At 35.1% G+C, this 26,793-nt stretch overlaps 1 protein-coding gene across 1 annotated transcript in view; it reads left to right on the top strand.

The window, feature by feature from the left end:
• LOC131076074 (uncharacterized) overlaps window positions 1-24,854 on the top strand; it is a 164,157-nt gene extending 139,303 nt beyond the window's left edge. The window contains exons 5-7 of the mRNA XM_059213428.1: window positions 23,738-23,842; window positions 23,979-24,248; window positions 24,350-24,854. Of these exons, the coding sequence (XP_059069411.1) occupies window positions 23,738-23,842; window positions 23,979-24,248; window positions 24,350-24,439 (465 nt within the window). The 3' untranslated portion in view covers window positions 24,440-24,854. The remainder of the gene's footprint in view (window positions 1-23,737; window positions 23,843-23,978; window positions 24,249-24,349) is intronic.
• Window positions 24,855-26,793: the final 1,939 nt, after the last annotated feature.

Below are 26,793 nucleotides of genomic sequence, written 5' to 3'. Positions count from 1 at the left end.
TGAGTTCTGGATCCTTCCCGTCAAATCGATCTATGAGCTTCTCTGTGAATTTGGCATAGGAAGTTATCTGGTCATGGCCGAGAGTGACCATTCCATGATGCCACCATTCATGCGCGACCCCTTCCAGGTGGAGTGCTGCAAACTTAATAGCTTCATATTCAGGCATTGGGTTGAGTTGGAAGTAGGTATCTTCTTTTTGAACCCAGGCTCATGCTGAGGTTGCTCCGGTCCCATCAAAGGATGACAGGTTGATCTTGCCAACCTTCCACTTGATGTCATTGTTATAGTGTCCATAATAGCCTCAACTTCTACCGCTTGAGTATTTCATCTAGAGCTCAACATAATCGTTGAAGGATATGTCCCCCTCAAGATTTGCATCCCTCTAATCTTGGTTCAACTGTGCTTGCATCTCTTAAAAGGTGGGTTCTTTCTCCCTGCATGGGGCTTCTGATTTCTGAGGAAAAGTCAGCATCAGCGGCCACAAATGTGAGCGTTGGACGTTTGACCTTCCTATGACCAAATCATCGGCCTGCCCATTCAGTTCTCCATTCATTTTTCCCAAGGCCAATTGTCATAAGGTTTCCTCAAAGATTTGTTGTTGTTGCTCCCCTCTGATTATGGTGTCATTGAGTTGTTCTTGGCTTTTGGTTAGCTCTCTTAATAGTGCCATGACTTCTCTTGTAGGATCCTGTGGTTCCCCCATTCGATCGACCGAACGGTACCTCCTTCTGGTGTACACTTGCATCCACTACACGACAGGCTGGCAAGATCACTAGCTCTGATACCACTGTAATGTTCCCTAATCGTACGGTATAACTGGCAAAGGAGGAGGAACCATTGAACTGACGGGGAAAGGGTCGTATGGTGGATAGAACGTACAGTGGGAGAGGAGGTCGTACGATGGAGTGAGGGGCCGTACGTTGTAAGGGTTGTATGGTGGGGTGAAACAAAAATCATTCTTTTAAACTATATCAATAATTTAAATTTGTTCTTCAATTTAAAAATTGATTTTCTCAATTAACGGAAATTAGCCTTTCTATTTCAAAAATGCCAAAAGATTAAATTAATTCTATTGCAATTAAATTTAAATCTTTCTTTTTCAACAACATATAAATAATAAATTTAACATTAAAATTAACCATCTAATTGAACTTGCTCCCAATTTAAATCGAGCAATTCAAATTAATGATAATCGCATAAAGAAACCCTGTTTAATCTAGTCCCTTAATCTTTAATGCACAAACACATGTTTAATCCAATTAAATACTAAGGACTAATTACTCAATTTAACCATACACACAAAACACGCAACCCAAGAAGCCAAACAGACAAACGACTCACAAACCCAACCAAAAGGGAATATCGACAACGACTGACGATGCTCACTTGAGCATGACTATGGTCAAACGAGAAACTCCCGACAACCTAATCCAACTTTAAGGATTAAAGAGGTACACTCAAACCTGCAAATTCAGGCAGAGACGAACCTCTCACCCATGCGGCACTGTACCTGAAATCTCCTGCATCCAAGAGTCATACATGCATACATATATAAATTTAATGAAAGCATTAGTCCGAGATAGTAACACGAAATAGGAGAATTAATCAACTTGCATACGAAATGGCGCAAAACCCACGTTAATAGGTATACACTTAATAAAAACATCTGACTATGACTTTACATTATGATAAACTAACCAAGGTCAAATCGAGATTAGAAATTGATTAGGGCAGGGGTACTTCATCTATATATATTTATATATCCATATAAATATGTATAATGTGTTTATATGTATTATATATATATAAATGTATCATGTATCTATATATATAGCTATATCTATATACATAAATTTTATATGTGTCAATTTGTTTATATATGCCTTAGTTTGAAAAAAATTCCCAAATATATATTAGTTAATTAATGGGAGCCTATGGATGATATCAATCAAAGAGAGTGGATGATGAGTTAGATGATTAATTCTCGTAAGCTCCTTTAATTATGGGCTCAGGTTGATTCTATGAATAAGATAGGAAACAGGGTATGGAAAATTTGTGTAAATGCTATCATATGGTATGAATATTATTATTTTTATAAGTTATTTGAAGGATAAATGACAGGAGCCACGTGGATAATTGTCTTACCATCAGCCCCCATGTTAGCTAGGGAGTTGGCTCTTTTGTTGCCCTCCCTGTATATGTGATTAAAGATGACCCTGTCAAATGTTTTGATGTCTATTAGTATCTTAGCCAAGGAGGCATTTAGCTTCCAATTAGGCATTGTCCCTTTTCTAAGGGCATTGATGATAATGGCCGAATCCTCTTCAATGTTGATCCTCTTTATATTGAGTATAATGCATAGGTTTATCCCTACAACAAGTGCTTTCATTTTTGCTACATTGTTAGTACATTTGCCTAAGGGGAGGGCCATATAGGCCACTTCATTTCCATTTGAATTATGAAGGTTGCACCCAAGTCTAGCACTCCCCGGGTTGCCCTTGGAAGCGTCATCAAAGTTAAGCTTAAACCATCCAACATTAGGGGGGAGCCACTTGCATTCATTATGTATTATGTTGTTGGATGGAGGGCCTCTACCAATGAAGGGGGTATCTTTAGACTCTTCCACCTTAGTCTCATTTTTTCATCCCAATAGGACATATTGACATCTCTCTGATAATTAGAGGTTTGGTTGTTTATTATTTCAACTAAGGTTGCTTCGATTTTATTGGTTAGATGGGACCATTTCATTTTACTATCTTTGAAAATCCTCCTGTTTCTTTCCTTCCAAATTTCCCAGATCATAATGGAAGGGGCAATGATCCATAAATTTTCATACATGCAGCCTATGTTTCGGATGGGCCAAGCATGAAATAAATCAGAGATAGTGTTAGGAATAGGTGTATACCAAGTCAACTATTTTTTCAACCATCCACATCAGTTGTGTGCATAATCACAGGTTAACAGAAGATGGTTAGAATTTTCCTCATCCATTTCACATAAAGGGCATCTACTAGGACCTTCATATCCTAGTTTCCTAAAGGTTTCATTGGTAAGGAGTCGATTCTGAATAGCCAACCATGCAAACAGGCCCACTTTTGGAAGGCACCTTTTATCCCAACAAAGAGTTAGGGGAAGATTGGAGCTTGGGTTATTATTCTTGATCAACAGTTGTTTATATCCCTCAGTTTCGTATTTCCCCTTCTTGGAACCAACCCATATTATTTTATCTTCTTCAGAGTTTAAGGCAAGACTTCTTGAGGCTAGGATCCAAGTTAAGAGGGATCTTTCTAGCTCCGGAAGGTTTAGATTATCCATTGATTTCCATCTCCATTGTTTGAGGTTCCCAATGCAGAAATCCTCCACATAGTCTTTTACATGCACACCCCAATGTTCTTCAAGAGTAGGTATAATCTTATCGAAGTTATGAAGAGTATTGATGGGAGATAAAGCCCCCCAAGAATCTCTCCAGAAAAGGGCATCCTCCCCCTTTCCAATGATCCATGTTAGCTTGTCTGTAATGATATCTCTGCAATCAAGCATAAAGTTCCAAATTCTAGAACCTTTATGTGGGTGGGCAGTCCTAAAGATGCTTAAAGGATCTTGGTTATGCAGGTATTTGTTATAAAGGATTCGTGCCCATTTGACTTTAGGGTCAGTATACATTCTCCAAACAAGCTTTGCTCCCAGTGCGTTGCTGTGGATTTTTAAATCTTTGATACCCAAATCCCCCATCGCCTTGGGCATGCATATCTTATCACATGCTATTAATGGAAGTCTGAATTTGTCATTTGGGCCTTGCCAAAAAAAGGTCCTCAAGTGTTTTGTGATTTCCTTTCTCTTGGTTATGAGAAGATCTATGCATGAGAGTTGGTAAATTGGCATTGTTGAGAGAACTAACTTAATCATGGTGGCCTTCTCAAGAGAGGATAACCATTTTCCTTTCCAGGAGGAGATCCTATTTGTGATTTTCGAGACCACCTGATCCCATAATTTGGATGATCTACTTCCCTTGTCTAAGGGGAGTCCTAGGTATTTACATGGTAATTCTCCTGTTTTGTATTTAAGAATGATTAGGATTTTCCTTTGGAGATCTTTATTTGTGTTAAAAAAGGTTATGTTGGACTTCAAAGTGTTGATATCCTGTTCGGAGATGGTAGAGTAGCTGTTTAAGATTTTTTTGAGTGTTTTTGCTTCTATTATACTGTTTAGTCCAAACAACATGGTGTCATCAACAAATTGTTGATGGGTAATAGGTTCCAGGTCAGAAGTAATTTTAATACCATTGAGCTGCTGTGTTTGTCTCGCCCTATTAATCACTCTTCCCAATGATTCTGCCATGATGATAAAAAGAAAGGGGGAGAGGGGATCCCCCTGTCTGAGACCTCTTGAAATTTCAAAAAAACCTTCTGAGGCCCCATTGACTAGGATTGACACCCTGGGTGTTGCAATGCATTCAAAAACCAGATTAATCCATTGCTTATTGAACCCGAAAGATTCAAGACATTTGCACAGAAAGTGCCTGTCTACTTTATCATGCGCTTTTTTAATATCAAGTTTAATCATCATGCTTGGTACCTCATTTTTTTGTACTGAATGGATTGCTTCTTGAGCAATGATTATACCATCATAAATGGATCTGCTAGGCACAAAACTAGTCTGTTCCTCACTGGTGATTATGGGGAGAAGTTTGTGAAGTCTGTTTGCAATTGTTTTTGTGAGCAATTTATAAAGGGTATTGCATAATGCAATTGGACGGAAATCTTCAAAACAGTCCACTGTTTCCTTTTTTGGGATTAAAGTTATGAATGTGTTATTTATTTCTCTTAGAATCTTTCCCGAGTTCCTCATCCCTTCTAAGGCCTCTGTTATTTCCTTTCCCATGAAGTTCCAACATTTTTGAAAAAAGTGTGTTGGAAACCCATCAGGGCCAGGGGCCTTGTCCGAACCCATTTGAAATAAAGCAATTTCCACTTCTTCCAAAGATGATTTTTTATTAAGCATTAAGTTGTGTTCTTTAGATATTAATTTTGGGATGTATTTTAAGAATTCGCTCTCCTTAGTCCACTTGGAGCCATCTTTATTGTTAAGGATAGTTTCAAAATACTCAACTGCTTCCTTGGCTATCTACTTGGGATCATCACTGAAGTCTCCTGAGTTCAATTTTATCTTGTTTATTCTATTAATAGCTCTGCGTTGTTTTGTGTTATTGTGGAAGAAGCTTGTATTTCTATCCCCAACCTCTAGCCAATGTTCCCTGGATTTTTGTTTCCAGTATATTTCTTCTCTGCCTAGGATTTCTCCATACTGGGCTAGATTGGTTTTTTCCTTTTGATATAGTATGTTATTCATCCCAAGCCTAATTACCTCCTCATTAGTTTTTTCCATTTCCTTCTCAATCTCTGTTTTTTGTGTGAAGATATTTCCAAAGTGTACTTTGTTCCAAATTGTTAATTGTTCCTTTATCTTTTTAGTTTGGTTACTACTTTGAAAGTTTTAGAGCCTATGACTTCTACTTCATTCCACCACTTTTCAATTAATTGTATTAGATTTTCATCCCTGAGCCACATTTTTTCAAAGCGAAAGGGGGTTTTAGTTGGCTTTAGTTCTTCTGATATGATCAATTGGACCGGGAAGTGGTCCAATCCTGAGAAAGGGAGGACAGAGGACTCAAAAGTCTATGTAAGATTCCCACAAAGGAAGAATCTATCAAGTTTTTCTGCAATGTTGCAGAAGCCTTGTCTTATGTTATTCCAAGTGAATGCATTATTATTGGTCTTTAATTCCAACAAGTTACATTTATGTGTCGAGTCTTTGAAATCCTGACATATTTGGGTCATTTTTTTATTACCACCCCATTTTTCCTTGGGATCTAAGATTGCATTGAAATTCCCACCTATTATGTATGTTTGTTCAATGTTGCTTAAAAGGAAATTATTAATTTCATCCGAGACTTATCTTTTTGCTTGTGTTTGGATAGGTCCATAGACGTTAATTATAATAAATTTTAAGTTGCTTTTGATGCTTATAGCCCTGCCACACATCCAATTTGGGCTTTTGCTTATAAGTTTGAAGGATATTTGCTTAGGATCCCATATGATGGCCAGTCCACCTGAGGCACCACAAGCAGTCTGTCCTTCTAATTTTCTAATACCTAATTTTTTGTTTAGGTTTGTCATTTTGTTGTTATTTAGTTTGGTTTCATGTATTAAGAATAACTCTGGATTGTATTTAGCAATGCAACGCTTAAAGATACATTGCTTGTTAGGGGCATTCAGGCCCCTAACATTCCAAGTAAGGAGTTTCATAATCCTATGGGAAGGTTCTTCCCCTTCCCGACCTCAAAAAGGTTTGCGATTTTAGTCTGTCCCACAGCGCTTCGAGCTCTGGTTAGTAATTCAGAAATTGATTTTCTCCCCCTCTTTTTTAGTTCGGAAGCAACATTCGGGGGTAAGCATGTGTCAATGGTTTTAGCTGTCCCCAGATTGTCCATTATTGCTGCATCAAAATTGAGGTTATGTGCCTCGCCTTCGATTATATTAAATTTGCATAATTCTCTTGCTAGTTGTGTTTTCTGTAATGCTAGTTCCTCCTCATCTTCTATTTCATTAATGAAAAGTTCAATAAGGTCATTTGTAACTTCATTGCCAACATACTCTAGTATGCATTTATTTTCTTTTTCCCTCCTTGCATCCCATTCCATAACCTTGTTACTGTTGTTTATGTTGAAGTTTTTTTTCTTTATATTTTTTCCTTTTTTTTTTTTTTTTCCCTTTTCCTTTTTTGTTCTTGTTCTTTTTCTTTTTTTAAAGCCTTTTACCTTTTCTGCTTCATGTGGTGTGAGATGATTGTCTAGTGCATCAATGTTTTCCCCCAGATTTCCGATGTCATTTGTTGTTTTATCCTGGTTATCAATGTTGGCTTCAAACCGTAGGGGGCTGTTTTCTATAACCGTGTCAACGCTCTTTTCCTTAGAAGCCATGTTTGCCAATGGTGTAACAGTTTGCTTATCACATCCTTTAATCTCTATATCATTCTTGGTCTATTTCATCACTGGTTTTTTAGGTGTGTTTTCAATTTTTGTTTTATCTTTTTCACTTTCTAGCGTTTTTTGAATGTTTACAAATTCCTTAGCCCTGGGGTTTTGTTTGTTAAACACAAAACCACCATTTGGATTGAATTTTATATTTATATCCAAATCTGTTCTCGAAACAGTCGTATCCTTATTACATTCTTTCTTAGTATTCTGAATAGGGGAGATCATAGCCGTGGATGTGATATCACTCAAGAGGATCTCCGGTTGAATTTCATAGATCGAGTGGTTTGTGATGATTTTGATGGGATTGAATCTTAGTTTATTTTAACGTTGGCTAGTATTTTGATATCATAGGATTCCATGTAATTATCCTCCAAACCTACAAACCCTCCTAAAAAATCCCCTAATCTTTTAAGGGTTTGGTTGTGGATTAATTCTACCGGCATATGAGGGAATCAAATCCATTTCGACACCCTAAGTTTCTCAAAATCCGTGGGGGAGAAATTGGGTTTCCAATTAAAAAAATTAAAACAGTACCCTTTAAAGAATCTGTTATTGTTTCTAAGTAAATTATTTTTGAGTTCACAAGAATTGCATTTGATAAACAAAAAATCATTGTCCAAGCAGGTAATACTTATTTGATTTTTTGTGACAGACTTCAACCACTGGAGGACATCAGAGGTTGATGCACCAAAACCAAACCATTTGCCGAAGAGCCCTAGTTCGTTGTAACATTCCCACAATTCATCTGTATGTTTGCCGCTTATAATAATTATGTTATTTGTGTTCAAGCATGACGACTTTTGGATGTTTTTAGGGTATTGCTTAGGGCCAGATCCCTCCCCACTTCTGGAATGGGTGGATGATTTTGAGCTTATCATGGAGATTCTTCTTAACTCTAATTTTATTCTATTGGCCCCAGAGGCCACATCTCTTTGGTCTCGAGAGAAAATCTCCGCATGGGAGAGTGGAAGCCTTGAAGACCATCCCCTGTTAGGGAACCAATTATCTCGCAAGGCCTTTGAATTATTATGAGAACCCCCTTTCTGTTGAAATGAAGGATTTGCTTGAATTTTTTGGGGTGCCCTCAAGAGCACCTGAGTCTGTTTCCAGGCTAGCTTTGTTGGAGATGAGGAAGGACCATTTGTTTGCCTCTGGCCAAGAAGTAAACCCTTTGGAGCCCCGATGACCAATCTGCAAATCCCATTAAGCTTTAAATTCATCGAGTTTGCACCTGTGGCACATGAGTGAGAGGTATTCAGGACATCGAATCTGTTAGAGGTGCCCATGGCATTTTTATAGACCCCCTGAGGATAAAAACCAGTCTACCATGTCCCGTTAATCCTCTCCTGCCTATGAGGGTGTTTTGAAGGGTTTGGAGAAATGATTCTGCTATTCGCATTATTTCGCATCTTTGCCATCTCATTTCTTATATATTATATTTATTATTACTATTTTCAAATTAAATTAAATTGATATATTATAATACAATAATTATTTAAACCTTTAAAATGAAAACTTTAAAAATAAATAATAATCATTAAAATATATAAAATGTGTAAAAATTCCTAAACTTATAATTTATTATTTATATATTATATTTATTATTCTTATTTGTGAACTAAATTAAATTGATATACTATATGTATCTCATCCAAAAAGTGAATTAAAAATGGAGAACTTTTAAATATAAAATTTATAATTTCCATAAAGTAAATTGATACGCACTCTCCATTTATGGCACTGGCTATGGAGGGGAGTATTTGCACCCCTCCATCTCCATCCATGTATGCACCTCGGTCTTGCACATCCTTGGCTAAGCTACGGTAAGTACCGCCCTGTCCATAGCAAACAAACTGTGGGTAAAAACAAATTTACGACAAAGCATCCACCACTTACCCAATTTACTTTGTTAAAAAAAAATCTAAAAAGAAATTTTTTTACTCGATTTAATTTTTTTTTTGTTTAAATAAAAATAATAATTTATTTAATCAAATATTGCATTATTACATTATATTATTTTTAATTTTATTATTATTTATATAAATTTTAAAAAAAATATTTCTAGTAAAAAAAAATTCTTAAGTCTTAGAATTTTTTTTACAAAGTAAACAAGGGCAAGTGGGAGATGTTTTGTCATAAATTTGTTTTTATTCATAGTTTGACTACTATGGACAAGACGATACTTACCGTAGCTTGGCTAGGGACGTGCATTACTTGGTTGCATGCATGGATGTGGATGGAGGGGTGGAAATATTCCCCTCCGTAGCTAGTGCCTGCATTTATGGGGGTGCAAAAATGTATCGCACAAAAGAACTAAAAAATATGGTGAATGAAAATTCAACAACAGGTAAGGCATTTCATAGGTGGCGATGTAACCTGTAACAGTCGAAAACAGTGACGACAAGAAGTAAAAAACTGGTGTAAGGAAAACACAACAATAAAATATTTCTGAGAAATCCAACGACAACCGTTGTTTGAATCATCTTGCATTCCCCCTCTTTCATTACAGACCATTAATTGTCGAAGTCAGGTTGTTCCCTTCAAATAAGGGAATGTCTTCAATGTAAAAATTGATATTTTAATCAAAAAATTTAATGAAATTTTCATTAAAAAAGTCGAGAGAAATTTTTCTTTCCTTGATCTGGGTATGTGCAGGATCATGGTGTGCCAAAACAGGCCCTTAAGTGGCAATGAAATTTCAGAATATCAGAGTTATGCAACTTGACATGAAAATTTGAATAAGTTGTGAACATTATTTTTAAAATATGTAAGAAGAGAATGTATAGAAAATTGAATGTAGTTTCTAAGCTACTAGTTATTTTTTGGAAAAAATAAAATCCTATTTGATGAAAATTTCAAATTTCAATGCAGTGGTACTAAAATTTCAGGAAAAAGATAAGAAGTTGGTGTATGTCTGACCACCTTAATCACAATCAAATCATAATATTTTTTATAATATTTATAATATAAGTATTAGACTCATGTTCGGATGTGACACATATTTTTTTATAAAGTAAATAATTATTTATGAATTTTTTACTACAGCTTTTCAGAAATTCAGAAACTCCTACGGCTGACCACCTTAACTTGGTCAAATCCTTATGAATTTTTTTTTAGAATTTTTTTCCCTATAGTAGACGAAGCAGAGGATGTGATGCATGTTTCAGATTCAAAAAATGTTATACCATTTGAAAGTTATGAGTGTTTTTCAATTAGGACTATTGTCTGAATTCAATTAGAAAATAAATAATTATTATTTATAAAAGTCGAAATAAGACAAGCCTTATATTGTTGGAAAGTTGAGAACGTCCTTAAAAAACCCTTTTCATTTTATCAATTTTGGCTACAAAAAAAGTCTTCAACCACCAGTGTAAAGTCTGGAAAATCAAGGAATACTGAAAAACACGTTTTTTTAGTTGACTTTCCAAGCTTGTCACTTCCAAGCCCAATCCCAAAGCATTCCCAAGCTGAAATTTGAAATTTGAAAATTTTACAACAAAATCAAATATCTGATTATATGGGATATCCGATTTTAATAAGTAAATTCACTAACTAAATTTGCACATAATTAATCTAATGTTTATTAGTATATTAATATATAATATTTTAATATATTAATTTATAAATAAATTAGTATATGATATTAGGAGAGAGAGAGAGAGAGAGAGAGAGAGAGAGAGAGAGAGAGAGAGAGAGAGAGAGAGAGAGAGAGAGAGAGATTAGGGGAGAGGGGGGGGGGGAGAGAGATTAAGACACCAAATTGTGTCGTTATGGGTCATATGGTGTCCTATGACCCATTAGGACACAATATGACCCATAACGACCAAATATGGTGTCTTAAGGGGTCATATGGTGTCCTAAGGGGTCGTAGGACACCATAGGACACCTATGGACACCATAGGATCCCTTTTGACACCATATGGTGTTGTTATGGGTCATATGGTGTCCTAAGGGGTTGTAGGACACAATATGATCCCTTAGGACACCATAGGACCCAAAGCGACCCAATATGGTGTCAGAAGGGGTCATATTGTGTCCTAAGGGGTCATATGACATAATATGAACCATAACAACCCAATATGGTGTCTTAAGGGGTCATATGGTGTCCATAGGGGTCGTGGTGTTCTAGAACACCATATGACCCCTTAAGACACCAAATTGTGTCGTTATGGGTTATATGGTGTCCTAAGGGGTCGTAGGATACAATATGACCCCTTAGGACACCATAGGACCCAAAGCGACCCAATATGGTGTCATAAGGGATCATATTGTGTCTTAAGGGGTCACATGATGTCTTAAAGGGGTCATATGACACAATATGATCCATAACGACCAAATATGGTGTCGTAAGGGGTCGTAGGACACAATATGACCCCTTAGGACACCATAGGACCCAAAGCGACCCAATATGGTGTCATAAGGGGTCATATTGTGTCCTAAGGGGTTAGATGATGTCTTAAAGGGGTCATATGACACAAAATGACCCATTATGACACAATATGTCCCATAACGACCCAATATGGTGTCTTAAGGGGTCATATGGTGTCCTAGGACACCATATGATGCCTTAAGACACCAAATTGTGTCGTTATGGGTCATATGGTGTCCTAAGGGGTCGTAGGACACAATATGATCCCTTAGGACACCCTCTCCCCTAATCTCTCTCTCTCTCTCTCTCTCTCTCTCTCTCTAAAATATGACTAATAAAATTGGATATCTGATTTCTGCCATTGCTATTAATGTGGCAATAGTAAAAAAATAGGGGGCAACGGGAAAAATTTTTGGGACAACAAATTTATACATTAAAATCGGATATCCAATTTTTTGTAAATAAAAAAGAGCCTCGTGGGCCATTTTATGGATTCCAACGGGCCACAGTCTGCATATTCTGTTTTCTGTCGACGATCACGGGTTTTATGAGAGGTTGAGACAAATTTGTACTTTTGGGAGATTCTTAAAGTCAAATCTTACACTGTCAATCATTTAGGAGCATATGTGTGGAGGTAAATGGGGATTAGTAGTCATCGGAAGTCTAAATGCAAAAGAAAACTTTCAAATGACCAAATTGAAGTGTATAGAGAAAGAGATAGAGAATGTCATAGGAGGAGAAGACAAGGTATGTTAAATATTGCTAATGTTACTTCAAGTGAAGAGGAAATTGAATTTGAAAATGTGTCACAAGTTATTGAAAATGAAAATGTAGATTTTGAAAGTGAAAATTTTGAAAATGTTGAAAATGTTGAAAGTGATAATGAAAATGCTCAACATGTGGAAAATTTTGACATAGAAGGTGAAAATGTGGAAAACTTTGACATTGAAGGTGGAATTGCTCAACCAAGTGAACCATATGTAACACCTAATTACTTTAGAAATGAAGACCCTCTCATGGATAAAAGACAAATTCGAAATCCAAGACCTTCAAGAACCCCAAAATGGTTATTTGAAATCGATGAGAAAATTATTGGGAATCTTGAAGGCAAGAGCTCAACAAGAACCGTTTGGTTGTGGGCTACACAACTTTTTGACCAAAATTTTAGCAATAAGACATTGACCAAGCAATGCCAACTCTTTGTTCAATTGCTAAAGATGATAAAGATGAGACCATTGCTAAACAAATTGAAGATTCGTATGAACAAGAAGATGGAGAGAAATTATATTATTGCAAAAAATCTATTTGACGCTCTCAATTCTATTGGAAAGAATACCAAAGAAAGAGATAAGAGAGCCGCTCAAAGAGTGATTACAACCTCCTTAGTAAGCCATCAATTGAGGAAGGCTTGTCAAATGAGACAAACTTGTGTTGATTTTAACATAAACCGTAAAACTTTGGATAGAGCACTTGCACAAAGACAAAGACTTGACGATCCACTTCAATAAGATACATGGGCTTTTGGTGGGAGGCTTCCACGTGTTGATAGAAAGTTGATTGACAATGTGAAGGAGGAGATTTAACAATTTTGGCACTCTAATTCTAGAGTATCACCTAATGTAAAGGACGTTTTGAAATTAAGAATTGATAATTGAGACCGCACACCGCATCCCAAACATTTCTTGGAATCAAGCCAAACAATCTTGTACAAATTTTTTTGTGAAGTACATCCAACCTTGCAAATATCACAAAGGGCCTTTGAATCTTTGAAACCATTTAATTGTGTTCCTCTTAAGATTCACAATACTTGTTGTTGCAAGTACCATGTGGAGTTTTCAATGTACCATGAACTTTTATGTCATATTCGTTCTACGATGCATACTAATGAGATGTTGCAGGAGTGTGGTGCAATGCTATTTTCGAGATCATCAAGAGACTTGCAAGATCTATTTTTATGCCGTAGAGATGATGCCTGCTATTTCTATAGAAATGATTATTCAAACGGATCGTTCGCAAGTGCCACAGATTCTGAGTTAGGGCCTATCAAAGTTTGACAATTTTTAGCACTTAGGATGCTCAAGGGACGATGCTGGTAGGGTATGACCTCAAGCGTTCGACTGAGTGGGGGGGGGGGGGGAAATAGGAGCATGCATAGGGTAATAATGCCTAATTGGACATGTCAGAGTCGACGGTTCGTCATCGCGATGAGCAAAATGAGAAAATGGCCATGCAACAACATTCGATTGAATGAGACTGACGATTTTTTTGCCCACCGAAAAACTGTTGCCCTAATAAAACCGTAGGGAAAATTGAAAAACCGAGATAGGCTTTTGTAGGGACCCCTCTTGTGGCCTCGTAGGTTCAAACGGATCATTCGCAGGCACCACGGATTCCGAGTTAGGGCCCGTCAAAGTTTGATAATTTTTAGGACTTAGGGCACTCAAGGGACGATGTCGGTAGGGTCTGACTCTGAACGTTCAACCAAGTTGGGGGGAAAAATAGGAGCATGCATAGGGTAATAATGCCTAACTGGACATGTCAGAGTTGATGGTTCATCATCACGATGAGCAGAACGAGAAAACGACCACGCGATAACATTCGATTGAATAAGACTGACGATTTTTTTTGCCCACCGAAAAATCGCTGCCCTAATCAAACTGTAGGGAAACTTGAAAAACTGAGATAGGCTTTTGTAGGGACCCCTCTCGTAGCCCCGTAGGTTTAAATGGATCGTTCGTAGGTACCACGGATTCTGAGTTAGGGCCCGTCAAAGTTTGACAATTTTTAGCACTTAGGGTGCTCAAGGGATGACGCTGGTAGGGTATGACCCCAAGTGTTCGACCAAGTGGGGGGGGGGGATAGGACCATGCATAGGGTAATAATGCCTAACTGGACATGTCGGAGCTGATGGTTCGTCATCGCGATGAGCTAAACGAGAAATTGGTCACGCGAGAACATTCGATTGAATGAGACTGACAATTTTTTCATCCACCGAAAAATTGCTGCCCTAATAAAACCATAGGGAAACTTGAAAAACTGAGATAGGCTTTTGTAGGGACCCCTCTCGTGGCCTCATAGGTACAAACAGATCGTTCGTAGGTGCCATGGATTCCGAGTTTGGGCCTGTCAAAGTTTGACAATTTTTAGCACTTAGGGTGCTCAAGGGACGATGTTGGTAGGGTATGACCCCAAGCGTTCGACTGAGTGGGGGGAAAAATAGGACCATGCATAAGGTAATAATGCCTAACTGGACATGGTGGAGCTGACGGTTCATCATCGCGATGCGCTGAACGAGAAATTGGCCATGCGACAACATTCGATTGAATGAGACTGACAATTTTTTCGCCCACTGAAAAATTGCTGCCTTAATAAAACCGTAGGGAAACTTGAAAAACCAAGATAGGTTTTTGTAGGGACCCCTCTTGTGGCCCTGTAGGTACAAATGGATCGTTCGCAAGTGCCATAGATTCCGAGTTAGGGCCCGTCAAAGTTTGACAATTTTTTGCACTTAAGGCGCTCAAGGGACGATGCCGGTAGGGTGTGATCCTGAGCGTTTGACCGAGTGGGGGGGGGAAAATAGGACCATGCATAGGGTAATAATGCCTAACTGGACATGTCAGAGCTGACGGTTCATCATCGCAACGAGCTGAACGAGAAATTGGCCACGCGACAACATTTGATTGAATGAGACTGGCGATTTTTTCGCTAACCAAAAAATTGCTGGCCTAATAAAACCCTGAGTGTTCGACCGAGGTGGGGGGAAAAATAGGACCATGCATAGGGTAATAATGAATTGTATCAGGTGTATGTTCATTAAATGAATTGTATTGTATTGTTCATTAAATTAATTATATTGTTCGTTATACAAACAACACTTACGATGAAATGAAATGAATTGTATTGTTAATTAAATAACCATTATTAACCATTGTTAATTATTGGAATGAAGATCAAAGATTTCCATGATAACACCACGCACATATGAGCAACAATTTATATGATCGAATATCAACTTCTGTATATATAAAAATGTCAAATGATTACAAATGTATGTCCATACACAAATATGGCATAAACACCAACTGAAACAAAATGTATGTCTAAGTACGTGAATGTATGTCCATATACAAAATATATATGCCAACTAGACATGTAAGCATCCCAAAACTATCTATAACATCCTAAGCTGCTGATGGATCATCAAAATTGATCCTCTTCGCCGCACTGCTCGGCTCTGAAGGATCCTGCACAAGAAAAACAAACCACGATTAATATTTGTTATATTATATAATTCACATTCGAAAAGTTAACATAAAAATGAACTATAATTGAACTATTCATGTTTACCTCATCTCCACGTTTTCTCTTCGGCTTTGTAGCACTCTTGATGTATGTCTTCGGTAGAGGAGGTATGTTTTCAATATTTTCATACACAACCTACATATGTTCAGAAACATGACATTGATACACGTTAGCATATAATTGTCACTGATAATAACAAATTATATCTACTAAACACAAAATAAAATAAACACACATCTACTCGAGGCATCTCTTCTTCTTCTTCATCTTCAGGTATACTGGGTGTAGTCATCAAGGATATGAAGCCAAGAATTCTATGTACATATACACAAAAAGTATATGAAACTATCAATATATGTCTAGACGTGTATAATCACTATAAGTTATTTAAACTATTCATTCAATCATATTTGCATTCAATTACCTTTCTCTTGTCTCCAACTGCACTACCAGATCCTAAATCACACTGCCCCGCACTCGTGTTGCTTGTGCCCTACAAGAGTAAAATAAGATATACATGCAAGTTACTACATAATGTAATTAATACCAATATAAATGATGAGCATGTATGTACAATAAAATACAAACGACTAGGTGCAATAATATATGTACCATCAAGCTATCAAGGCCAAATGAAATGTCCGACTAGGTGCCCTCCTGAATCTATCTCAACTCCTTCTTGGTCATCAACTGTTAAATAGACCATGTAAATAAAAATTAGTACTTAATATTATCTAGATTATAAATATTCATTTAAAATATAACATGAACTATGAAAATACAAATCTTACCACTACATCATCAATGTATGATGACGGTGCCTCCTCGCCTCTAGCATGCGAGGACTCCCTAGGGTATCCTCCATTCTGTGTCATAACATCTAGTGCATCATGCATTTCATGCACCTCGTAATCTACACTATCCGCAGGAGGATCAACGGGTTGTCCAACTGGACCCAAGCATATGTGCCCACACATGACACAACTATGGGGCACACATGTGTGGAGATGAGGATGACGTGTCAGCTCCACCAGATGCACTGCTACCATCAAAAGTAGGCTAAGCTACTGACCCAGCCTGAGAAACCAAAAGGCTACTCAAAGAGTGAATAGTCGATATGGTTCGTGAAGCCGCCTCACAAATGATATCTAGATGTTGCACTCAAGGTGGGGGATCAACAGGAGGAGGGGGGACATATGAGCCCTGGACTACTTTAACTGCCCTAGGTCTATTTTGGGGCATACCTAAACCCACACCCTGGAAAGGTTGGATGTCAATTTAGTTCACATGTTTGCGTAAAACAAACTCAGCATACAATTTTTTTATGAAGTAGAAGGGGACATCAAGATTGTTGTTGGGTGGTTTGTCGAAAACCATCCACCAACGATCCCAAAAGTTTTTCACAATACCATCATTTGTGCACCATTTAATAGAAATTTTTGTTTTTGGGGGTCTACAGGTTGACCAGTGCGGGGATTCACAAACAATGAGGCAATATCGGCTTTCGATATCTCAAGATCCTTGATCTCCTTATACGACAAGCCATCCACATATTGTTCCCTCAGAATCTCACTACAAAAGGGTGGCATTGTGCTCCTCGGTCATGGTTTCCATACTCTTTATGATTGACGTGAGAGGATCAAACATTGGGTTTAGACGAGGGATCCTATGATATACATCTCCAATCCCCATCAATTCATTCAAATTTTGTGCAATCTGAATTGAGAGGGGGTTGGCAAAGGAGGGTTTGGTTGTTGTGGTTGTGGTTGATCAATGTTTTCATTGTTATCCCCCATTTTTAACCTAATTGAATGTAAACAATTGAATTTAGTTAACAAATTTAAACAATTTTGTATTTGATTTTAAAAAAACCTAGTTTTCATGGAAAAAAACATATTTTCATTGAAAATTCAAATAAACATTAAAAAAAGTACAAAAATTGAATGAAAATGATTGAAAACAATAAAAATCTTACCTTTCAATCTATTTTTTAGCAATTTTGGGCAAAACACCGGATATCGGATTTTTATACTTAAATTATTTTAAAATAACATTATATTATATAATATAATAATATATTATATAATACGTATTATATTATATTATAAAATATAATTATATATTATATATTATATTATATTATATTATAAAATATAATTATATATTATATATTATATTATATGATACGTATTATATAATACATAATATTATATTATATTATATTATATATAATATATATAATATATATAATATAATAATATATCATTATATTATAATATAATATTATATAATATAATATATTATTACATTATATATATTATATAATATTATATTACATAATATAATATAATAATATATTTATATTATATAATATGTAATATATAATATTACATTATATATTATATAATATATTTTTTAATTTAAAATTACAAATAAAAATAAAAAATTATCGGATATTTGATTTTATTGGATATCCGATTTGCTTAGGTAATTACCATGCCAAGGTGTACTGACACCCAGGGCAAGCAAAAAGTCTACACGGATTTTCGTGTTTTTATGCGAGTGGAGAAGGCTATTTTTTTCACATCGCCATTTTTTGGCCCCCCATGATCCTGAACTAACCCACCTGTGTTTTTTGCTAGCGCGCCTCTCTAGTACGGTTCCGTACAAATCCATACAAGCAAAAAAATTGCCTCGAAATTAATGTTGACAAAAATCAATGATTTGATAGGCAATTATGGGGTTCTCAGCCGCTTCAAATGCGCTAGTGATGTCAATTTCACCCCATACTAACTAGAATTTTAAGCTACCCTTGGAACATGCCTCGTTAAGCATGAATTCTACCAAATTTACCCCAAATTTTGACTGCTCAAATTTTGACAAAACGACAATTGATCCTTGGGTTTTTCAATGTTGTGGACGCGTTGGTGATGCCTATTTTCACCCATCACTTGATCCACAAAAAGGCAAATTTGTGACCTTGCAACTCTTTTGAGCAAAGAAACTCTCAAAAATTGAGAAGGGGCTTACCAAATCCATTCTCAGATACTCTGCTGAATTTTGCAATACAAGCTCCTACAAAATCAAATCACAGACAAGAACACCTTCCACAAGAGAGAGTTGTACAAAAGAATACTATATTACGCAGAAACAAATAATACAAAATTACAAGATGAATTATAATTGTGCAATGAGATGCTTATAAAGAAAGCACTAAGCAAATTTTAAGAGAACTAAAATCCTAGTATGAGGAGCTAAACAAAGATCAACTCTAGCTAACTAGATGAATCACTAGCACAACTAAAATAAGCACTCATAAGTGAACTTAAGCAAAAAAGAATAACTAGTTTTAAAAAAGCAACTAATAGCTAAATATGCTCTAACAAATAAGACTTTCTATAGTTGGTTTGATTGAAGTGTATGATGGTATTGGATCTAGAATTTTTGAATCATAAAGGGGTTTGGTATCAAGAAAGGCATTTTGGAATGGGACATTGCTAGACATAGCTATATGATTTTGATCATGCTTTTAAATGGTGTCTTGCTCATTAGGTGAATTATATGTATGTTCTTGCCACCATGTTGGTTTGATATAAGTTTCGTAGTAAACAATTTTAGGTAATGTAATGATGTTTGACTAGATCAATTTTCTTAAGCAAGATTCGATTGGTTGTCTGAGATTAGTGTATTTTTTGTTGATGTTTGGAGAATGTTTTCTATGGGTTTGTTGTCCATTTTTGTTTCTCTTGCTTTGAGACCTAGTGATGGGAGGTATAAAAGAGACTTAGAGACATTAGAGATGAGATGCAAGCTATATGAAATCTAAAGATTGTTCTTTTGGATTTTTGGAATGTTATGATATTTTTTTGTGCCAAAGATAAGGAGAGAGTGTGGGAAGATGCTTGGAAGAAAAGCAGACCAAAAAAATGCAACGCTAAGTTTTTCCTAAGATAACCACCAAATCCTCGAATCACAGCCAAAATCTAATCTACTCTATGAAGAATTTGACAAAGGGAGTACAACAAGTATAAACATCAAATCCTCAAGTATATCATTCTAAAACATTAAACAAGATGATTATGATAAGAATGAAAGCATGGTTAGAAAAAAAGAATGAATCAAGAGAAATGATCTCCCCTAAAGATCTCCATAGTCCTCAAGTCTCCTTTGAAATGTTGATAGTATTGTTACCCTAAGAAATATGCAAGCATAAATATATGGTAAAAGAAGAGCTCAAGTATAACGGTTAACCCAAAAAGGGAAGAAAAGATTTTAATTTATAGAAATGGAGGGAATATGATCAATGATCAAGTTTGAATTCATCCCAGAAGGGAGGGACGGTTAAGATTGCCTAGGAGAAATTTTGCCAAAGATATGGAGAGAGTGGGAAGATGCTTGGAAGGAATCCGAAGGCAAATGTCAAGGTTGAAAGAAAAAGAAGGACAAGTGGTGGAGGCTGTTAGATAATGGAGAAGTGAAGAATCTAGTGAAAGGAATCAGAGGACAACTGGTGACGGCTGTAAGAAAATAAAGAGGTGGAGGAAAAAGGGAGAATTAAATAATAAATTACTTAATTTCATGAGCAAGTGGGTAAAAGTAAATAAACATTTGTCTATTTACCTGGATTGGGGAGTGAAAGGATAAATGGAAGGATAATTGGATTTATTTATTCCACCATAGAGGAATAGTTAGTTAATTATAGGACTTTAGAAGAAAATGATGAGAATAATTAATTAATTAAAAATTAATTATATGGGATAAATGATAATTAATTAAATAATATAAAATTACTTAATTAATATGGAGAGGGGGGACAATTAGTAGGTTGATTAAATAATTAAAAAAAAATCTAATTATGGGTGAAGATTGATGATTAGAAGAATGTTAATTTTTGGTGTCTAGATTGATTATGCATCACTCGGGCCTATACCTTGGTGGTAGGATATCCCAACAACAAATGGGAGATCATCGGTTCAAGTCTGAGTTGATCTAAGAGAAAAATTAATATGTTTTTAGCCTATTTTTGATTCAAAGGAGTTTTATGAAAAAAGAAACAATCTCATGAAATGAAGTAGAGGGAAATTGTAAATGAATGAAAGAGGTGTTAAATAAGGTTTGAATGTGTGAGCAAGATGCAACCCACACATGAACTCTATTTTTGTAAATAGAAATCAGCTGAGTTAATGTCAATTTCATGTTGTCTTCTAAAATGTTGAAAACCTAATCCACTAAATGTTTTTTACCGTGTTACATTCACAATAATAAGTATTAAATGTATGGAAGTGCATGAGTATGTTAATTGAGGGCAATAGAGCACCCCAATGATAAAAGGGTTGTCCTAGGTTTGACTTTTAACTACTAGTCCATACAAAATATTATTATGTTATTAGACCTTGACTAGGATAGGAGCCAAGGTAGCTATAGTGTGGTTCAAGGTGGGGTGTTGGAAATTAAGTCACACACAAACCAAAGATGGAACAATCTCCAATTGGTTTAGTAGCTTAGTGGTAGAGCACCACAACAACAAATGAGAGGTCCTAGGTTTGAATCCTAGCTAGTCCATGAAAGTTTAACAGTGAGGTCATGATGAGGAAGCAATGACCAATAGGAGCAATGGATAGATTGGTCAATACCAATAATAGTTAATTTTGACAATCTGGGGCAATGTCTCAAGTCATAGGGTATAGGCAATAGGTGGTTAATAGGCGATTAAAATAAAAAGTGCCAAATTTAAGTTAAAAAGTCCACCATTAAAATGTAACTTGAGCATGTAGGACTTTAAAGACATTGTTCTTTATGAAACCAAATAATTCAAAAGGCTCTGGACAAGAGGCTACACCCATGAAATGGAGAACAAGCTATTAGTGTTGAACAAATGGCAGAGTCACACAATTTTGGTAGTATCAGTAGAGAACTTATTGGCATGAACATGATAGTTTGGTAAAAAACAGACTTTACTAAGCATGAATTTTAAAATAGAGCTAAAGCATATGGAAATAAAGGACTTTATTCACATAGATGGTATGAGCATGAAATATTGTCAATATACACATATGAAGAAAGAATTGAAATGATGTAAGGAAAAATGCAAGTGAACGAAAGGGTTTAGAACAAGGCAATAGAGACCATGTGAACAAAGAGGTTCAAAACACACCCATGAAGATCTTATAGACTAGGATCCACATGTTCAAATGCTTATCTCATACTTACAAGTTTTGCATGTAAACAAGCCAAAATTTATCATGAACTCCTTTTATTATCATTGCAACTAAATATCAAATTTGAAAAACTATCTTTACACCAAATGGAAGATCTTTGCAAATCTAAAATTCCATGACAAAATTTGTAAACACTTAAAACATAGAAAATGATCTCATATAATTCACTAAAATCAAAAGCACACGTGATCAAAATGCAAGGCATCAAAGACAAAAGAAAGATTTTTTAAATAGAGGTTCTTTAATTTCTACAAAGAAATATGACATTGTGCAAGCAACAACAATACCCTTATCTTTTTAAACAAAAAATAGAGTGGAGCAGGAGTGGGAACTATAGAAGGGTTTTTGTAAGGGATACAGTTGGGGTCAAAGATTCAAATGAGGAGGATGGCTCAGCTCTATGGTGTTTGGATTCAAAACTCATTGGTTGGGAGATTTTGTAGTAATTGGCCCAACATTGATGCTTTTCAAATATAGGTGTTTTGGATTTGAAAACCAAGGGTCAGGTAGAGGTTTTCTCTATGTTGAATAATTTTTTTCTTGTTTTCCTTTTCCTCTTCTGAAGATTGCTCTAGGGTTCTTGAAGATGGTCCTTGGTTAATGGGGTCTAATGGCCTGTCTTAAAAATTGGTCTTTGAGATTTAACCCTTTAAGTGATGATTCTTTTAAGTTCCCTATTTGAGTTTGTTTATTGGGTCTACCTTTGGAGTTTTGGGATGAAGAGATTTTCATGCTTATTTTCTATACCTTTCGGCTTTGGGCAATGCTTTGTTGCTGATAATCTTACTAAACTCAAAAAACATTTATGATATGCTCGTTTTTGTGTGCTTGTGAGAAAAGGCAAAGTTCTCCCTTCTCAAGTCACTTCATCTTCCAAATTGGATGTTTGGGGTTCAGCAAATGGATTTTGAAGACTCTTCTATCATTTGTCAACATTGTAGTAAAGTGGGTCATGCCATAGCCAGTTGCCTGAGTATCAAGAAACATCACTTCTTTTGGAGAAAAAAACAAGTTTTGTTTATTGTTGTTGCGGAATGTTCCACTTCCTTTGAAGTTATGCAAAAGGATGATAATAAGGGAAAAGCTCCTATAGAATATACAACTATGAATCCCTCTTTAATGGTCCTTCGACTGGCTAAAGATGTTAGTGATTATTCCCCAAAAAGAAGATTGAACTATTGGATCCTTGTTCTAGGATGAAGCAAAAATCATTGTATCATTTTGGCTTTAAACCACCTTGACTTTGGTATGGTTGGTTGTAAGGTTTTGTAGTACTTTCGGTCCATCTCTGTCCCTTTTTTATTGCATGCTGTCCTATTGTGCTTAATGCCTATATTCTGTACTATTGTACAAAGGTCAAGGCCCTTTTCAAAATCCCTGCTTACCTTAATGAGAACAACAATACCCTTATCAATTGTTATTAAAATCTTTTGAGTTCTAGCTAATAGACTTGGTTATTTTTTAGAGCAAGTATTATTCTCTCATTTTTTAAGTTATATACCTGTATTTTTTATTAAATATCTTGAGAATGATGTATTGTATTTTAGTGTACTTAACTTATTCGTGTATATTTAGAGCAACAGGGTCCTTTTCTTGGTTAAAATATATTGAATAATAGTTGAGAAATATTATACATCCTGGCCACAGTTAGTTTCTAGATACTGCCAATTCAAAAGCTACGCCTCTCTTAATTATTAAGCATAATTAAATAGCAGGAAGTACAAAGTCCTTTTACGGGCACTTTCTCATCTCAATTCATTCCTTTGTAAGGTGTACATTGATTGAGATTGTTAGTCCTTGTTTCCTATGCAGATTGAACTGGTTACTCTGAAACACTTACTTACAGATACATCTTGTTTGAACAAGCTGATGGATTGGCGCTTATCAGTGACTGAAAAGTATATGGTAGATCTGCATGTGAGTATCAAATTTTAAAGATTTCTAGCATTCTGTAATTCAATGGGTTAACAGAAATTTGCACCTGGCTTCGCATTTGAAGTTAAACTTAAGATAAAGATGGGCTGTAACTGAGTCTTGTATATCTATATTACAGGAAGAAGATAAAGAATGTATTGAAGGAATAGTGAAATCTGCCTGCATTGACGTGAGTGCAAGAGGAGGATTACGCTGGCCCCCTGGAGTCTTGAAGAGAAACAGATTTCAAGTCAGAGAAGTATGTATTCTCAATGTTACCACTGTTGTTGGGAAAACATGGGACATCAAATTTCAGCATGCAAATAAAGTACACTTGGAAGATTCTTCTGCTTGTAGAGTGTCGAATGAAATAGATTTAAAGCTCAAAAGTATAAGCAAATATTTGAGGGTGAGTTCTGCAAAGGAATTTATGTAGCTTCTGAACGTTTACTGCTCTAATTTGATTGCTTAATTGGAAATTTTATAGCTAATTCTTAAGGTGAAATGCAGGAGCGGAGGCAATGGGAGGAAGAGAACATAATGAACATTCTGGAAGATAGCTTGAAATGGGTTTGGATGGAAGGCTTGTCGATAATATAATGTTGTGCACAAAGATTAGCATTAACAAATGCATTCTGGGGGAGGTCGAGACAATCAAGACCTAATTTGATGAACTAATTCTTAATTAAACTGAATCTGTATCTGTTTTTGCATGCCAATATTGTTCTTATCAATGAAGTGAGTAAGCATCTGAGTTACAAATGATTCTTGGTTACCTTGTTCTACACTGACAGCATGGGGTTTAATAGAACATGTTAACTCCTGTGCCTTCTTTGTAGTGGTCAGTAATAACAGTATTTGAATACTATTTGTTCGTAGTTGATAGATAGAATTATAATGTATTAATTAAAGAACAAGTCATACGTGGGCACTGAAAATTAGTGTTGTTAGACTATAGTTTGATTTGTGTTAAACATAATTATGATTATATAGTTGAAGTTATTTTCATTTTTTATATGGATTTGTAGATTGATTAGTTGATTTATGAGTTTTGAAAGTATAATTGGTGGTAATTAATGGAAGAGAAACAAATTTTGATTGTTGTAATTACTTTGCAATATTATATTTTGTTAATTAAAGGACAAGTCATACGTTGTCATTAAAAAATATAGTTGTTAGTGTTAAATATTATAGCTTGATTTGTGTCTTAAACATAATTATGATTATATAGTTGAAATTGAGTTCGTCCTCTCTAACAAATATTTGTTAAATATCAATGAGCAAATGATTTGTTATGAATTTGTAAATTGATTAGTTGATTTATGAATTTTAAAAATAGAATTGATATTAATTAGTCAAAGAGAAACAAGTTTTGATTGTTGTTATTACTTTGCAATATGGTTGAAAATATAATTGATAAAAACTTATTAAAAATGAAGGATAATTATATTTAACTAATGAATATTATAAATTTCTTCTACAATATATAAAATATTATATTAAATTAAAAAATTATAAACAATAAAATGATTAAATAAAATAAAACCTGGTTATAAACTAATATATTATGTATTTAAACTATATAACAATTTTAAAAAAAAAATCAACTAAGAAAACAATTTTTAAGATCATAAAATAAACTCTTCAAGTAAAAGTAAAGTATAAAATGTGAGTAAAATAAAACAATTCAAAATAAAAGACTTATAAAATTGAAGAAAAAATATTAAACTTAAAAAATTACAAATTGCAAATAAACAAAAAACTATTTATTAAAAAACATTAAAAACATTAAACATGAAAAATAAATAAATTAAAATTAAAATTAAACACAACATTTAAAAATTACATCTATAAATTAGTTCATTTAAACTTAAAGTAATACACATCTAACAAAAATGAATCAAATTTCTAATTTAACAAATTAGAAAGAAAAATAAGATATTTCCAAATCTAAGTTTTCCAACTATGTAACTAATGATGAAAAAATAACTAAACAAAGAAAATCATAATAATACTAACAACATTTTAAACCTCACATTGGATTAAATGTCTTAAACCAAAACAATATCATATGATAAGGTAAAAACCATTCTACAATCAATTATTAACATTGAAATAGAAATTGCAATAGTAAAGGACCATATAAATATCATAATGACAAATGAGAAAATGGATGTCTACTTAACAAATAACCCGTATAGTAGTAAGTTGGGTTAAGTGGCAAATCTCATGCACCATTGAGAACATATTATCCTCCTTTTTAGCGTTAGCGAAAAATGAGGGTACCCCACAATTTTTTGTTTGTTTGTGGTTTTTTCTTGCTCTATGTTTCGCTTTTCAAGATATTTTTTTTGTCGAAAGCGCTTTCTTCCTTGTTTCATCAGTTCTCACTTTTTTGTGAAGTCTAGGTGCAAATTGGGTTTATAAACCTAACTTACACCAAGTTAGACAGTTTAGGTGTAATTCAGATTTGTAGACCCGATTTACACCTCTTTTGGTTGATTTCACCTTTTAGGTGCAATTCGGGTCCGTGGACCTGAATTGCACCTCATAGGTGCAATTTGGGTTTATAAACTCGAATTGCACTTATTTAATGCATTTTCAATCGTTTATGGGATTTTTGAAGTGTTGGATTAGGATTCTATTTTCTTCTTTTAGAGACTTATTTATCTCCTTAATTTTCATTTTAATCTCTCAAAGATTGATTTTGTGGCTAGAAAGAGAAGGATTTTCAACTTCCATTTCTGAGTATGATTTTCTTCCCTTTTATTTAGGGTTTTTATAACCCTTTTTGATAAAATCATGTGATTTTTAATCAATTTTTAAAAGCCTTTAATCCAATTGGATCTCTTGAGTCGATTGTTTGAATGTTTGATTGATTTGTCATATAGTGTGGTGTCGTGATGGGGCCGTAGGCGTGCCACAAAACATTGAATGGTTTGTGGTGGGTTTGC

This window comes from Cryptomeria japonica, chromosome 10 (assembly GCF_030272615.1).
Source record: "Cryptomeria japonica chromosome 10, Sugi_1.0, whole genome shotgun sequence".
Lineage (NCBI taxonomy): Eukaryota > Viridiplantae > Streptophyta > Pinopsida > Cupressales > Cupressaceae > Cryptomeria > Cryptomeria japonica.
The sequence above is the reverse complement of the archived record's forward strand: the minus strand, read 5'-3'. Positions and strand labels throughout refer to the sequence as shown.